This window comes from Hemiscyllium ocellatum, chromosome 18 (genome assembly GCF_020745735.1).
Source record: "Hemiscyllium ocellatum isolate sHemOce1 chromosome 18, sHemOce1.pat.X.cur, whole genome shotgun sequence".
Lineage (NCBI taxonomy): Eukaryota > Metazoa > Chordata > Chondrichthyes > Orectolobiformes > Hemiscylliidae > Hemiscyllium > Hemiscyllium ocellatum.
Genome location: NC_083418.1, coordinates 75025556 through 75041221, shown reverse-complemented (window position 1 = coordinate 75041221; position 15666 = coordinate 75025556). Strand labels below are relative to the sequence as shown.

The following is a 15666-nucleotide window of genomic DNA, read 5'->3' as shown; positions in this document are numbered from 1 at the left end:
ATTGCACAAAATACGGAGACATGGGATTGAGGGTGATTTAGCAGTTTGGATCAGAAATTGGCTAGCTGAAAGGAGACCGAGAGTGGTGGTTGATGGGAAATGTTCAGTTACTAATGGTGTATCACAAAGATGTGTCTTGGGTCCACTGTTGTTTGTCATTTTTATAAATGATCTTGATGAGGGCGTAGAAGGATGGGTTAGTAAATTTGCAGATTACACTAAGGTCGGTGGAGTTGTGGACAGTGTCAAAGGATGTTTTATGTTACAAAGGGGCATAGATAAGCTTCAGAGCTGGGCTAAGAGGTGGCAAATCGATTTTAATGTGGAAAAGTGTGAGGTGACTCACTTTGGAAGGAGCAACAGGAATAGGGAGTACTGTGCTAATGGTACAATTCTTGGTAGTGCAGATGAGCAGAGAGATCTCTGTGTCCATATACCTAGATCCATGAAAGTTGCCACCCACGTTGATAGCGTTGTTAAGAGGCATACAGTATGTTAGCTTTTATTGGTAGAGGGATTGAGTTTTGGAGCCACGAGGTCATGTTGCAGCTGTTCAAAACTCTGGTGCGGCCACACTTGGAGTATTGCGTACATTTCTGGTCACTGCATTATGGGAAGGATGCAGAAGTTTTGGAAAGGGTTCAGAGGAGATTTACCAGGATGGTACCTGGTATGGAGGGAAGGTCTTATGAAGAAAGGCTGATGGACTGAAGGCTGTTTTCATTAGAGAGAAGGTTGAGAGGTGACTTAATTGAGACATTTAAAATAATTAGAGGGTTTCCACAGTTCTCCTGCTAAATATCTTCATTTGTTTATTTTGATAATTCTTATTGACTTACCATGGTGCCAGTGCAATTTAGGTAAAAATAAGTTGAACATCTTTGGTTGCTTGCAGCTGCTTGGTTTTTGGCCTATTTACTGCAGCAGATTTATTCCAAGACTCCACACAGTACACTACAAATTATTTTACCACATCCATTCTTGAGACAAGGACAGAGCACAAAAACTCTAAACAAAACCCTTTCAGCTATGCAGTACAGCTCCAACAGCCTGCAGTGAGGTGTGAACTGTGAACCACCTGACCAGGCCAAAATTAAATTTCAGATTGTGAAAAGTTTTCATGGAGGATGCTCATTACAATTCTCCTTTTTAATCAATTAATTAAGTTGTACTTTGTTAAAGCTTTTCACCTTGCACTCATCAGGACAAATGCAAGAATTCCAAAGTTCAAGGGAAGCAACAAATTGGCTTTCTTGCATTTGTCCTGATACGTATCAGACCGAAAGATTCCACAAAATGTATTCGATTTTCAGCAAAGCTCCCATTGCCATATGATTATTTATTTGTCTTTCCACCTAGATCTCTTTAATTCTGATCTGTATCATTGCGGTTATCGTGTACCGCCTCTCGATGTATGCCACCTTTGCCAAGATCACTGTGAACATGGAGAAGGTCAGGTACATTGGCACTTTCTTCACACCTCAGATGGCAACCTCAGTCACAGCATCCGTCCTGAACTTTATCATCATCATGATTCTAAACTATTTCTACGAGAGGGTGGCAATCTGGATCACAGATCTTGGTAAAGCTGTTCTTTCACCATCTTTCTCCACGAGAACGTTTTTCTTAATGTTTTGATTTGATTTGATTTATTGTTGTCACATGTAGAGGAGAAAGTGAGGTCTGCAGATGCTGGAGATCAGAGCTGAAAATGTGTTGCTGGAAAAGCGCAGCAGGTCAGGCAGCTTCCAAGGAACAGGAAATTCGACGTTTCAGGCATAATTCCTGATGAAGGGCTTATGCCCGAAACGTCAAATTTCCTGTTCCTTGGATGCTGCCTGACCTGCTGCGCTTTTCCAGCAACACATTTTCAGCTGTTGTCACATGTACCCAAGTACAGTGAAAAAGTTATGTTTTGCGAGCAGGACAGGCAGATCACAGCAAACAAGGACATACAGATCATAGGGCACTTAGACAGAGCGAAGCATACAAGATTATGACTGCACAGGAGGTGCACAAAGCAAGATCAGCATTCGATTTGAAATCAGGTTCATTGAGCAGTGTCCTAACAGCAGGGAAAAAGCTGTTCTTGAACCTTCTGGTTTTATCAAGGTGTTTACTTTTATACATGATGCTAATCATTTCCAAAGTGAAAGCTTACCATTTGATGCTACAACTTGCTACGCTGAGGGGCAATTCTTTTATTCATTAATAAGCTTGGTGCCTTGCCCCTCGTAAAACTGAGTATATTGCTGGGCACTTTGAAGGGCAGTCAATGAAGTTAGTGCTGGGCGGGACTGAGACTGAGTAAAGGCAGCTGACACTGGAGAGAACCCAGTTAATTATATTTTTATGGCAATGTCATTTTACAGATTTCTTGTTGAAACAGATTTAGATTCTCAAATGGTTATTGTGGTGTGGGTTGTTCTGATATAGTGGGCGGCACGGTGGCACAGTGGTTAGCACTGCTGCCTCACAGCGCCTGAGACTCGGGTTCAATTCCCGACTCAGGCGACTGACTGTGTGGAGTTTGCACGTTCTCCCCGTGTCTGCATGGGTTTCCTACGGGTGCTCCAGTTTCCTCCCACAGTCACAAAGATGCGCGGGTCAGGTGAATTGGCCATGCTAAATTGCCCGTAGTGTTAGGTAAGAGGTAAATGTAGGGGTATGGGTGGGTTGCGCTTCGGCGGGTCGGTGTGGACTTGTTAGTAATCTAATCTAGGTTTGTGCGAAGATTTGTAGCTCGGGTGCTTGTTGTTGTGGTTCTGTTCGCCGAGCTGGAAGTTTTTGTTGCAAACGTTTCGTCCCCTGGCTAGGAGACATCATCAGTGCTCTGGAGCCTCCTGCGAAGCGCTTCTTTGATGTTTCTTCCGGTATTTATAGTGGTCTGTCCTTGCCGCTTCCGGGTGTCAGTTTCAGCTGTCCGCTGTAGTGGTTGGTATATTGGGTCCAGGTCGATGTGTTTGTTGATGGAGTTTGTGGATGAATGCCATGCCTCTAGGAATTCCCTGACTGTTCTCTGTCTGGCTTGCCCTATGATAGTGGTGTTTTCCCAGTCGAATTCATGTTGCTTGTTGTCTGAGTGTGTGGCTACTAGGGATAGCTGGTCGTGTCGTTTCGTGGCTATTTGATGTTCATGTATGCGGATTGTTAGCTGTCTTCCTGTTTGTCCTATATAGTGTTTTGTGCAGTCCTTGCATGGTATTTTGTAAACTACATTAGTTTTGCTCATGTTGGGTATCGGTACAAAGAAACGACACGACCAGCTATCCCTAGTAGCCACACACGCAGACAACAAGCAACATGAATTCGACTGGGAAAACACTACTATCATAGGGCAAGCCAGACAGAGAACAGCCAGGGAATTCCTAGAGGCATGGCATTCATCCACAAACTCCATCAACAAACACATCGACCTGGACCCAATATACCAACCACTACAGCGGACAGCTGAAACTGACACCCGGAAGCGGCAAGGACAGACCACTATAAATACCGGAAGAAACATCAAAGAAGCGCTTCGCAGGAGGCTCCAGAGCACTGATGATGTCTCCTAGCCAGGGGACGAAACGTTTGCAACAAAAACTTCCAGCTCGGCGAACAGAACCACAACAATCTAATCTAATCTAATAACACCCGTTTTGTCAACGCGGATTCGCTGTCACACGATTGATGAATGGGGGACAATGTTTCTACTGCGCGAACTTTTAAAACGTGTGTTGGCTGTGACATGGTTACATTGCCAATACTTTAAACGCTGTTCCTGAATTTCTGTATAACGCAGGGTTAAACAAGAAGGCAACCATCACGTTATAGAAGAACTGACTGAATTTGTAACAGGTCTTGTGGTACAGGTTGTTATGTAATTCAGTTGCTTTGTGATGCAGAGTGACTCCAGCAGAGCAGGTTCAAATCCTGCACCAGCTGAGATTACTTCTCAATCTTCCGCCCAACCCGACACCTCAAGTTAAACTCACCATCAGTCCTCTCTCTCTCTCTCTCTCATGAGAGAGCAGCCTATGATGCTCTGGGATTATGGTGCAATGGTAATGTCTATCTCTGGGCCAGAAACATTAGGCTGAAGTCCCATGCCACAATCTGTTGACCATAGAGGAACGTTCATGATTTGGTTCAACAATCGCAGGAGTAGGCCATTCAGCCCCTTAAGCTTGTTCTACTATTCTAGGTCATGGCCAATTATCCACTTCGATATCATTTTCCTGTGCTGTCTCCATATCCCTTAATGTTATTCATCTCCAAACCTCTATCAGTTTCTATCACAAATAGAAATTGCTGGAGAAACTCAGCAGGTCTCGCAGCATCTGTGCAGAGAAAGCAAAGTCAACATTTCAGCCCCAATGACCCTTCTTTGGAATTGATTTTAACCAGGGAATGGTGGTATATCTGCTGAAGAAAGGGTATTGGAGGAGATGTGGTTCCGGGGGATTTTGTACATATTTCTGCCACGTCCAGCAGGTTGATGCCATCAGACACACATGACCCTCCCTTCCATTGTCAGCACTATGTGTAGGACCATTCTGTCCCGAACACCCTGGTCCACTCCTCCATTTTCCCACACCACCCCACCTCTTCCACAATAGCTCCGACAGTACCTTCCACAGAAAACCCAGAAGGTGTAACTCCTGCCCGTTTACTTCCTCCCTCCTCACTATCCAAGACCTCAAACATACCTTCCAGGTTCAAGAACAGGACCTCATTTTCCACCTAACAAATGCAGACTGGATGACCCTTTTGCAGAACAACTGCGTCTGTCTGCAAAGTTGACCCCAAACTCCCAGTTACTCGCCTCTTCAACACCTCGCCCTGCTCCCTGACCAACATCTCTGTCTCAGGTTGGCTGTGGTGCTCCAGCGAAGCTCAGTGCAAGTTGGAAGAACAACACCTCATTTTCTGCGGATTAGAAAATAAGATAGTAGCAGTCATGAGCTCGCTGTACAAAGTCTTGGCAGGTCTACACCTGGAGTCATTGTGAGCTATTTTAGATACCACATCTTAGAGAGGAGATACTCAAAGGGCAGCACAGTAACTTGTTGGTCACTGGACCTGAAACATTAACTCTGCTTTCTTTCTATAGATCACACAAGATCCACTGAGTTCTCCCAGTCATTTCTGTTTTTGTTTCTGATTCTAGTATCTGCAGTACTTTGTCAACTCCATGTTGCTTGTTTTCTTTCTGATTTACCAGAGATCCCCAGGACTCACTTGGAGTATGAGAACCGGTTGACCATGAAAATGTTCCTCTTCCAGTTCGTTAACTACTATTCCTCCTGCTTCTATGTTGCCTTCTTCAAAGGGAAGTTCATTGGTCACCCTGGGGACTATAACCGTCTGTTTGGGATATGGCGAAATGAAGAGGTAGGACATCTGAACAGATGATGACAACAACCTGGATTCTTATCAGGTCTTCAACTAGTAAAACGTTTATAGACTGTAAGAAATCAGAAGAGTAGGCCTTTCAAGTTTATCCCACTATTCAATAGGATCATGGCTGATCCAAAATTTCTCACGCCCATTCTCCTCTCCTTTGCCTGTAACCCTTCACTCCCCGACTGATCAAGGATCTATTTATCTATCTATCTCCGCTGTAAATATACATTCTGCCCCCACAGTTCTCTGTGGCATGAATCGCCCACAGTGCTTCACAGCAGTATAGGCAGAGACAATTCGACACTGAGCCAGCAGCTTGGTCTTTGAGCTAGACTCCATGGAGGGAGTTACAGGAGAAAGTGAGGTGTAGCGGCTGAAAGCTTTAGCGTTTGAATTCCAGTGTTCAGGGGCAAAGTAGATGAAGACAAAGTCATTATGGGGAAGGTGGGATGTGCTAGGGAATGGAATTGGAGGTGCATGGAGATCTTGGAGGATTCATGCGTGTCGGGACCTGAGGAAATCCCAACATAAGCACAACCATGGCACCACTGCAGAAAGTTTACACTCCTGATTGCCAGTTTTTGCACTGACCAGATTGTTCCCTGGTTGGGAGGAACCAGGCTGACTTGGGCTGTTTTCCCTGTATTTACCGTGAATTTTACACAGATTTAGTTCAGGGGTTTTCACTGTGGGTGTGAAGAATGCTGAAGAGTGTGGCTCTAAGTAAATCATCTGGAGTATCTGTGCTCTCCAATACCCGCAGCAATGTTCACCACCACCTCCCCTCCCCCCACCAACAACTTCCAGCAGTACTCACCCTCCACACCACCCCACCCCGCCACGCCCCAAAACATCCCAGATGCTACTCACACTCCCCTGTCCCTCTCTCCCAACTCCCCCTGTCCCTCTCTCCCAACCTCCCTGTCCCTCTCTCCCAACTCCCCCTGTCCCTCTCTGCCAACGCCCCTGTCCCTCTCTCCCAACTCCCCCTGTCCCTCTCTGCCAACGCCCCTGTCCCTCTCTCCCAACTCCCCCTGTCCCTCTCTCCCAACTTCCCTGTCCCTCTCTCCCAACTCCCCCTGTTCCTCTCTCCCAACTCCCCCTGTTCCTCTCTCCCAACTCCCCCTGTTCCTCTCTCCCAACTCCCCCTGTCCCTCTCTCCCAACTTCCCTGTCCCTCTCTCCCAACTCCCCCTGTTCCTCTCTCCCAACTCCCCCTGTTCCTCTCTCCCAACTCCCCCTGTTCCTCTCTCCCAACTCCCCCTGTTCCTCTCTCCCAACTCCCCCTGTCCCTCTCTCCCAAATCCCCCTGTTCCTCTCTCCCAACTCCCCCTGTCCCTCTCTCCCAACTCCCCCTGTCCCTCTCTCCCAACTCCCCCTGTCCCTCTCTCCCCCAACTCCCTTGTCCCTCTCTCCCCCAACCCCCCTGTCCCTCTCCCCTAAACCCCCTGTCCCTCTCCCCCAACCCCCCTGTCCCTCTCCCCCAACTCCCCTGTCCCTCTCTCTCCCAACTCCCCTGTCCCTCTCTCTCCCAACTCCCCCCTGTCCCTCTCTCTTCCAACTCCCCCGTCCCTCTCTCTCCCAACTCCCCTGTCCCCCTCTCTCCCACCTCCCCGTCCCTCTCTCTCCCACCTCCCCTCCCTCTCTCTCTCTCAACTCCCCTGTCCCTCTCTCTCTCTCAACTCCCCTGTCCCTCTCTCTCTCTCTGAACTCCCCTGTCCCTATCCCAACTCCCCCTGTCCCTCTCTCCCCCAACTCCCCTGTCCCTCTCTCCACCAACTCCTCTGTCCCTCTCTCCCCCAGCTCCCCTGTCCCTCTCTCCTAACTTCCCTGTCCCTCTCTCCCAACCCCCCCTTGTTCCTCTCTCCCAACTCCCCCGTCCCTCTCTCCCAAATCCCCTTGTCCCTCTCCCCCAACTCCCCTGTCACTCTCTCCCCCAACTCCTCTGTCCCTCTCTTCCCCCAACTCCCCTGTCCCTCTCCCCTAAACCCCCTGTCACTCTCTCCCCCAACTCCCCTGTCCCTCTCTCCCCCAGCTCCCCTGTCTCTCTCCCACAATTCCCCTTGTCCCTCTCTCCTAACTCCCCTGTCCCTCTCTCCCAACTCACTTTCCAGAATCCCTAGAAACAGGCTGGCCGTTGACAGAACATTCCAGATTGTTGGAGTTTTCGGGGAGGGGAGTTGAGCAGTTTCATGGGGCTGAGGAAGAGGAGGAGGATGAATTTTGTCAGATGGACTTGGTGAGTGAGGATACAGAGATAGGAAGGAGGTGAGGCCATGAGGAAGGAGGAAGGGACTTTTAAACAGTGAGGTCACAGAGTGAAGTAGGAGGCTGGTGATGGACACATCAAAGATAAACGTTTACTACACAGACTTTGCCAAAATGCATATTAAATGAACCACATATATCCTCCCCAAAAAAATTGTTGAAGGCTGTAAGTCATAGTTCCTGCTCACACAAATGGAAAGTTTGCTAATTTTAAAGTGGACTGTACCTGCTGCTCCAAATAATTGGTTCCTTGAGTGCATTAAGAATGGCTCCATTTATTGGTCTCAGTTTTGATCTTAATACTTTCCATTGGGATTTTGGTTTGTATTCAAGCTTTGGGTCCTTTACTATGCCAAGTGCTCCCTCCTGTGGTTTATTTTGGTTATTGCAAAAACTGCAAGTCAGTTTCACCAATCAAAATAGAGAAACTTAGCAGGTCTGGCAGCAGCATTGGGACAAAGCAGAGTTAACATTTTGAGTCCAGTGACTCTTCTGCAGAAGGTTTTTCAGCTTTAATTTCAATGGGAATAAGATTTGGAGAAAGGAAGAAAGACTTTCATCATTTTAATAATATATAAAAGATTTAAGCCCATAGGCGGTCTCAAAGTGCTTTACAGTCTCTTGAAGTGCTTTTGAACTGTAGGCACTGTTGTAACGTAGGAAACACAGCAGTCAATGTGAAGCCAATAACTCCTCATAACTAGTGTTATGTCAATTACAGATGACCTTTACGGGTAAATATTGACCAGGACATCAGGGTGAACTCACCAGCTTGTCTTCAAAATGTTGCATTGGGTTCTTTTATATCTGCCTGAAGAGGGAGGTTGGGCCTCAGTTTAATGTCTCATCTGAAAGGTGGTGCCTCTGACTGTGCAGCACCCCTCAGTCTTGGACTGGAGCATCAATCTTGGATGTTTGTCCTGATGAACCTTGTGATTCACAACTATGTCCTGATGCCGGAGAGAAATAAAAGGGATTGTCCCATTCACGGTCACCCATCCACACTGTCATACTGAGTGAAAGCAACCACAGAGATTTTGGAATTTTAATTATAGAGTCCCAGTGGAGCGGAAAGATGCCTTTCGGCCCATCAAGTCTGTGACAATACTCCAAGGAGGATCCCATCCACACCCAGCCTATGATTCTGTATTCCCCATGGCTAACCCACCTAACCAGCACATCCCTGAAGGCTATGGGGCAACTTTGCATGGCAGCACACCTAACCTGTACATCACTGGAATGTGGGAGGAAACTGGAGCACCTGGAGGAAAACCCACACAGGCACAGAGACAACATCCAAACTCCACACAGAGAGTCACCAGAGGCTGGAATTGAACCTGGATCCCTGGTACTGTGAGGAACCAGTGCTAACCACTGAGCCACCCTAAATCCTGTTACTGGCCGGGAATCACTTATGCCCACCAATATACTCCAGTCACAGAGCTAATCATACCTGGTATTGAATGGAAACTTTGATGTATCTCGATAAAACATTATGGGAAATGAACCATTCCCAATGTGCCCCATTTAGGTTGACCACTACGCTTCACTGTTTTATAAAGATACATGAAGAGACATGTCACTTTGACTTTTCAGAGTCTTTCCATTTAAAGTAGTTGTTTGCTGAATGTTTATCTTTATTACATTTGACTTCTCTGTGCCCACTTTTCACAGTGTGACCCAGGTGGCTGTCTCATTGAGCTGACAACACAGCTTACCATTATTATGGCCGGTAAGCAAATCTGGGGAAATATCCAGGAATCGTTTTTGCCGTAAGTATATATATTTTTAAGTCTTGCTGCTTTGCATTGTGTAGAAGATTTGTTGGCTGATATGATCACTTTTATATGGGAAACTGGTTGTATACCTGGGCAATATACATCAATATTGCTGTAAAATTACTCTTTATATACTTGTTACAACCAAACGAAGATGGGAAATCTTCTTTAAAGCTCTCTCAGTTGGTTTCAAGAATTATTTTTATTTCCTTTCTAACAAAAATCTATCACACTTGAATTAAAACATAATTAGATAAAAGTTACAATGGTTTCTTGAGTTTAAGAAAGGTCTGCATCATCTATAACCCTGAAAGGATAACAAAAACGCAACAAAAACACGACACACACAAGCATGGGAAATAAACAGAAAAGGGAAGGGGAGAGTGTCTAGTGCAGGTAAAGGCAATTTCAGTTAAAGTTTTTTTGAGTCCTTCAGTTGCGATAACGACCTGACTCATGACTATTTAGCTGTTGTCTTATTTCTCTAGCAGTACTAAAATTTGTGGATATCTTGGGTTTTCTAAATGTTTGTTGTTGCAAGTTGATTATTTGCCAGGCACTGACTTTGTGAGTTGAGAGTGCTTGGGAGAGGAAGACCTTCCAACTTTTTGCTGTTATCATTTCAAATTTCTTTATTGTTCTCTGCTTTGCTGCTGAAATACTGTTGCCTGAAATGTAGTTCCTTTGTGGACTCCAGCGTCTGGCATCATTGTCTGTCCAATCTAGATGGTCTGCAGGTCACTGCCATTCTGAATATTGTAGGTGTGAATCAACTGGGCTATACAGGTCTGTAATGTCCTATCTCTGTAGGCCATAACCTTTGCTTCTTCAGTCATGGTAACAGGCTTGATTGGGAACTTTATCCTGTATCAAGCCCAAAATTAAAAGGATGTCAATTGACACAGATGAATTTTGCTTCATCTGGCATATCTGGATCAGCTAGTTCCCCTAGAAATGCCTCAGGTGTCTTCTCGAATGGAAGTATCACATCAAATGTACATATCATATTAATGGTCATGGATGTTCTATTGTGTAGAATTCTTCACTTGTGCAACCACCATACTTCCACTGTTCAGAAACCATGCCTTACTTTTGCACATTGCCTGAAAATCACCTGCAGCTTTATAAATATAACATTCATCGAACATAGAAAACTTGGAACGGTAGAGCACAGGAAAAGGTCCATGTCTGTGCTGACCATGATGTCATTCTAAGTGAATCCATCTGCCTGCACATGGTCTGTATCCCTGTATTCACTACCTGTTCATGTGTCTATCCAAATGTCTCTTAAACGTTGCTATTATAATGCTATTCCAGAGTGATGACTGGACATTATCTGTGCCTATACGACCTTGTTACAATGCTGTGCTGTCACTGGTTTCTATTATCAGCTGTTTGAGTTGTGGGTGTGTCACATACCTCTCTAGAATGGCCATACGTTATGAAGTGAATAGACTCCTTTGCCCCTCCTTGAGGTAGTGTTGGTCTTTTCCTCTCAGAATTTTCCTGTGACTCTTTCAGCTTTCTGCTTTCAGCGCAATTTGAAGAGAGTAAATCTACCTTCGACCGTAACAAAACTGACAAAACAAAAATCATCATGAATTTTAACAATGATTCTGCCTGTTATAAATTATGATTTCAAATCTCCATATTCACAGATTTTCACCAATGTGTGCAGGCCGTTCATTAAATTATCTATGGATTCTGCTGGAATTTGAACTTTTTGGTTCAGTCATGCTCATTCAGGAGGTTTATTTGTCCTTAATTTGAAACAGGTAGCAAAATCTTGCAGTGCTCTTGCAATGTGCTGATTTCTCCCCTTTTATTTTAAAGGTTTTTACAATTTTAATATGATTCTTTGCGTCGTTCCACCGGCTGGTGGGTTTTCTCCCCTTTTACAGGTTTTTCCCCAATTCTACGATCAAAATGATGGCAATCCACTTCACCTGGGGTTTTCCTGTCTTAAACAACTAAGATAGAGTCTTCTTGGACAAAATGCACATTTGATTAGAGGACCTCCAGTATGGAAACAGGCCCTTCAACCCAACAAGTCCAAACTGACCCTCCAAAGAGTAACCTACCCAGACGCTAACTAATGCACCTGATACTATGGGCAATTTAGCGTGGTCAGTTCACCTGACCTGCACATCTTTGAACTATGGAAGGAAATCAGAGTACCCAGAGAAAACCCACACAGACACGGGGAGAACGTACAAACTCCACACGCACAGTTGCCTGAGGCCGGAATTGAACCCGCGGCCCTGGTGCTGTGAGGCAGCAGTGCTAACCACTGAGCCACCGTGCCGCCCTTCTGCCGCTGACAGTCTAAACCATCAAACACTTCCATCTACCCAGTATTTTCAAATAAAGTAATCTAGTTGTGGACTTTACAAATCTTCCTGCCAGAACAACAGCTTAATTACTGAGTTCTGGTGCTTGTTAAATCTTTAATATTTCTTGACATTTTTATCTTCTGCCAGACTCTGTAAACACAATCTAAATTTATTTCCTGGCCCATTCCCTATTATTTAGTTGTACCTCTTGTGCCCAAATGTCAATATTGTGATGCTCATTTTGAGAGGTAAGAAGGCTCATTTACAATCCCTTGTGTTCCTTTTCTGATCTTGTACCTTATTTTCCTTTAGAATCTCCACTGTTGCCCTGCTGGAGGTGAGTTTGCAGATGACACAAAGATAGGTGGAGGGACAAATAGTGTTGAGGAAGCAGAGATGTGACAGAAAGCCTTGGAAAGGCGAGGGGAGTGGGAAAAGAAATGACAGATAGAATATAATCTGGGAAAGTGTGAAGTTATGCACGTTGGTAAAAAGAATAAAGGCATAGATGGTTTTCTAAATGGGGAAAAGCTTCAGAAATCTGAAGCACAAAGGGACTTGGGAGTCCTAGTTTCGGATTCTCTGGTGGTTAACATGCAGATTCAGTTGGTGGTTAGCGAGGCTAATGCAATGTTAACATTCATTTCAAGACGGGTAGAATACAAGAGCAGAGACTGTATAAGGCTCTGGTCAGACTGTGTTTGGAATATTGTCAGCAGTTTCAGGCCGTATTTCTAAGACCGCGTATTTGTGCTATCTTGTAAAGGAGGTTTACAAGAATATTTTTGGGGCTGAAGGGCTTGTCATATGAGGAGTGATTGAGTACTCTGGGTCTGTACTCAGTGGAATTTAAAAGGCTGAGGGGGATCTGATTGAAACTTACAGAATACTGAGAGGCTTCAATAGAGTGGACATGGAGAAGATGTTTCCACTAGTAGGAGAGACTCTGACCCGAGGGTACTGCCTCAGAGTGAAGGGATGAGCCTTTCGAACTGAGATGAGGAATTTCTTCAGCCAGATGATAGTGAACCTTTGGAACTCATTTCCCCAGGGGGTTGTGGATGCCAAATCGTTGAGTGTATTTAAGACCGAGATAGATAAGTTCTTGATTGATAAAGGGATCAAGGGTTATGGGGAGAAAACAGAAGAATGGAGTTGAGAAACCAATCAATGAATGTTGAAGCAGACTGATGGGCTGAATGGCCTAATTCTGTTCTATCTGATGGTTTTATGGGGCCTTCAGTTGTGTTGACTCAGCCCCCTTCACTAAGGCCTCTGGATTTTCTCACTTTTATTAGCCCATACTGTTGCCCCAACTCTTCTAACCAGCATCCCACAGTTTTTTTTTTCTCTCTCTCTATCTATCTCTCTCTATCTCTCTCTCTCTGTCTCTCTCTCTCTCTCTCTCTCTCTCTCTCTCTCTCTCTCTCTCTCTCTCAATAATCACATTTTAGCTGCTGAGTGACTGTCTGTATCATCTTCAAGCGATAATGCTCTTAAAGTGCCAATAACTGCAGATGGTAAGAAATAGGAACAGGAGTAGGCCGTTTAGCGTCGAGAGTGTGATGCTGGGAAAGCACAGCAGGTTAGGCAGCATCCGAGGAGCAGGAGAACCAACATTTCAGGCAAAAGCCCTTCATCAGGAAACTTTGCTCTAAACGTCAATTTTTGCCTGAAATGTCGACTCTCTTGCTCCTCGATGCTGCCTGTCCTGCTGTGCTTTTCTAGCACCACACTTTCAACTCAGCTCCAGCATCTGCAGTCCTCACTTTCGCCTAGTAGGCCAGTTAGCCCCTTGATCCTGTCTTACTATTTAATAGGATCATGGTTGATCTGAACTTGTTTGAACATCTTTTTTTATCTGGAATTCTTCTCCTTGTGGTGGGGTTCAGATCTACCCCGATATACCAATGAGGTATTTTCCCAGATGACCACTTCTGGTTCTTTGACCAGTAGGTAGACATGATCTATATGGACTTCAGTAAGGCGTTCAACAAGGTTCCCCATGGGAGACTGATTAGCAAGGTTAGATCTCATGGAATACAGGGAGAACTAGCCATTTGGATACAGAACTGGCTCAAAGGTAGAAGGCAGAGTGTGGTGATGGAAGGTTGTTTTTCAGACTGGAGGCCTGTGACCAGTGGAGTTCCACAAGGATCGGTGCTGGGTCTCTACTTTTTGTCATTTACGTAAATGATTTGGATGTGAGCATGAGAGGTACAGTTAGTAAGTTTTCAGATGACATTAAAATTGGAGGTGTAGTGGACAGCAAAGAGGGTTACCTCAGATTACAACACGATCTGGGCCAGATGGGCCAATGGGCTGAGAAGTGGCTGATGGAGTTTAATTCCAATAAAATCGAGGTGCTGCATTTTGGGAAAGCACATCTTAGCAGGACTTATATACTTAATGTTAAGTTCCTAGAGAGTGTTGTTGATTAAAGAGACCTTGGAGTGCAGGTTCATAGCTCCTTGAAAGTGGAGTCGCAGGTAGTGAAGAAGGCGTTTGGTATGCTTTCATTTATTGGTCAGAGTATTGAGTACAGGAGTTGGGAGGTCATGCTGTGGCTGTACAGGACATTCGTCAGGACACTGTTGGAATATTGCGTGCAATTCTGGTCTCCTTCCTATCGGAAAGATTTTGCAAAACTTGAAAGGGTTCAGGAAAGATTTACAAGGATGTTGCCAGGGTTGGAGGATTTGAGCTATAGGGTGAGGCTGAACAGGCTGGGGCGGTTTTTCCTGGAGCATCGGAGGCTGAGGGATGACCTTATAGAGGTTTACAAAATGATGAGGGGCATGGATAGGGTAAATAGACAAAGTCTTTTCCCTGGGGTGGGGGAGTCCAGAACTGGAGGGCATAGGTTTAGGGTGAGAAGGGAAAGGTATAAAAGAGACATCAGGGACAACTTTTTCACATACAGGATGGTACGGGTATGAAATGAGTTGCCAGAGGAATTGGTGGAGGCTGGTACAATTTCAACATTTAAGAGGCATTTGGATGGGTATATGAATAGGAAGGGTTTGGAGAGATATGGACCGGGTTCTCGCAGGTGGGACTAGATTGGGTTGGGATATCTGGTCAACATGGACGGGTTGGACTGAAGGGTCTGTTTCCATGCTGTACATCTCTTATGACTCTATATGTACTGGTTATGGTTGGTTTGAAGGAGCTTTCTATCACCAATCTGCCTTTGACTTGGGCTGACCCAGTAGTTAGCAGTAGAGGATAGAACAGAGTGAGTACAGTGCCTGCAACAAAGGCACTGTCCCTGGATAACAAAAAGATTTATTTTATGATGGCAATAAATACAATTGTATTTGTTCTGGTATTATGGTACATGTACATCTGCTTTCTTTGAAGGTGAGACAATACTCTTTGGTCTCCATAAACAGAATGTATGTGACATCAGTACAATGGATGAAGTCAATGTAATGTGAACACTAACCCTGCAGAACCATTTCTACTGTACGACTTCTCCCCCCGATACTCCTTGTCCATAACCTAGTGTACAATATCCAAACTATTCCTATTTTTACATAATCTAAACCCAAATGCTCTGGTCCTCCAGAGAGCCTTGATGAAAAAGAAAAGACAATTAATACCTTCTCTTCACATCCCAAATGTGGAGCTTATATCTGACATCTCTCACATTCTGAATCCTGATCTGACTTTGATAAATAGCCAGTCATTGAGGTCTATAGCACAGAGAAAAGGCCCTTTGGCCCATTGAGTCCACACCAGTCAAAAGCAAACCTAAACTACTTGTTTTTGTCATTAAAATGCAAACTTGAAACTCTGAGCCTGAGCGACAATGTATAATCTTCAGAGATGGGACCAGCTGATGTGGCTCTTTGACATCACCCTGTGTATCGATTGTGGCTGCTGGACAACATGTCA

The 15666-nt window shown here is 45.0% G+C and overlaps 1 protein-coding gene across 1 annotated transcript in view; it reads left to right on the top strand.

The window, feature by feature from the left end:
* Window positions 1-15666, top strand: part of ano5a (anoctamin 5a) — a 205942-nt gene that overhangs the window by 175728 nt on the left and 14548 nt on the right. Inside the window, exons 13-15 of the mRNA XM_060839101.1 lie at window positions 1360-1582; window positions 5207-5376; window positions 9330-9427. Coding sequence (XP_060695084.1) covers window positions 1360-1582; window positions 5207-5376; window positions 9330-9427 — 491 coding nt within the window. The remainder of the gene's footprint in view (window positions 1-1359; window positions 1583-5206; window positions 5377-9329; window positions 9428-15666) is intronic.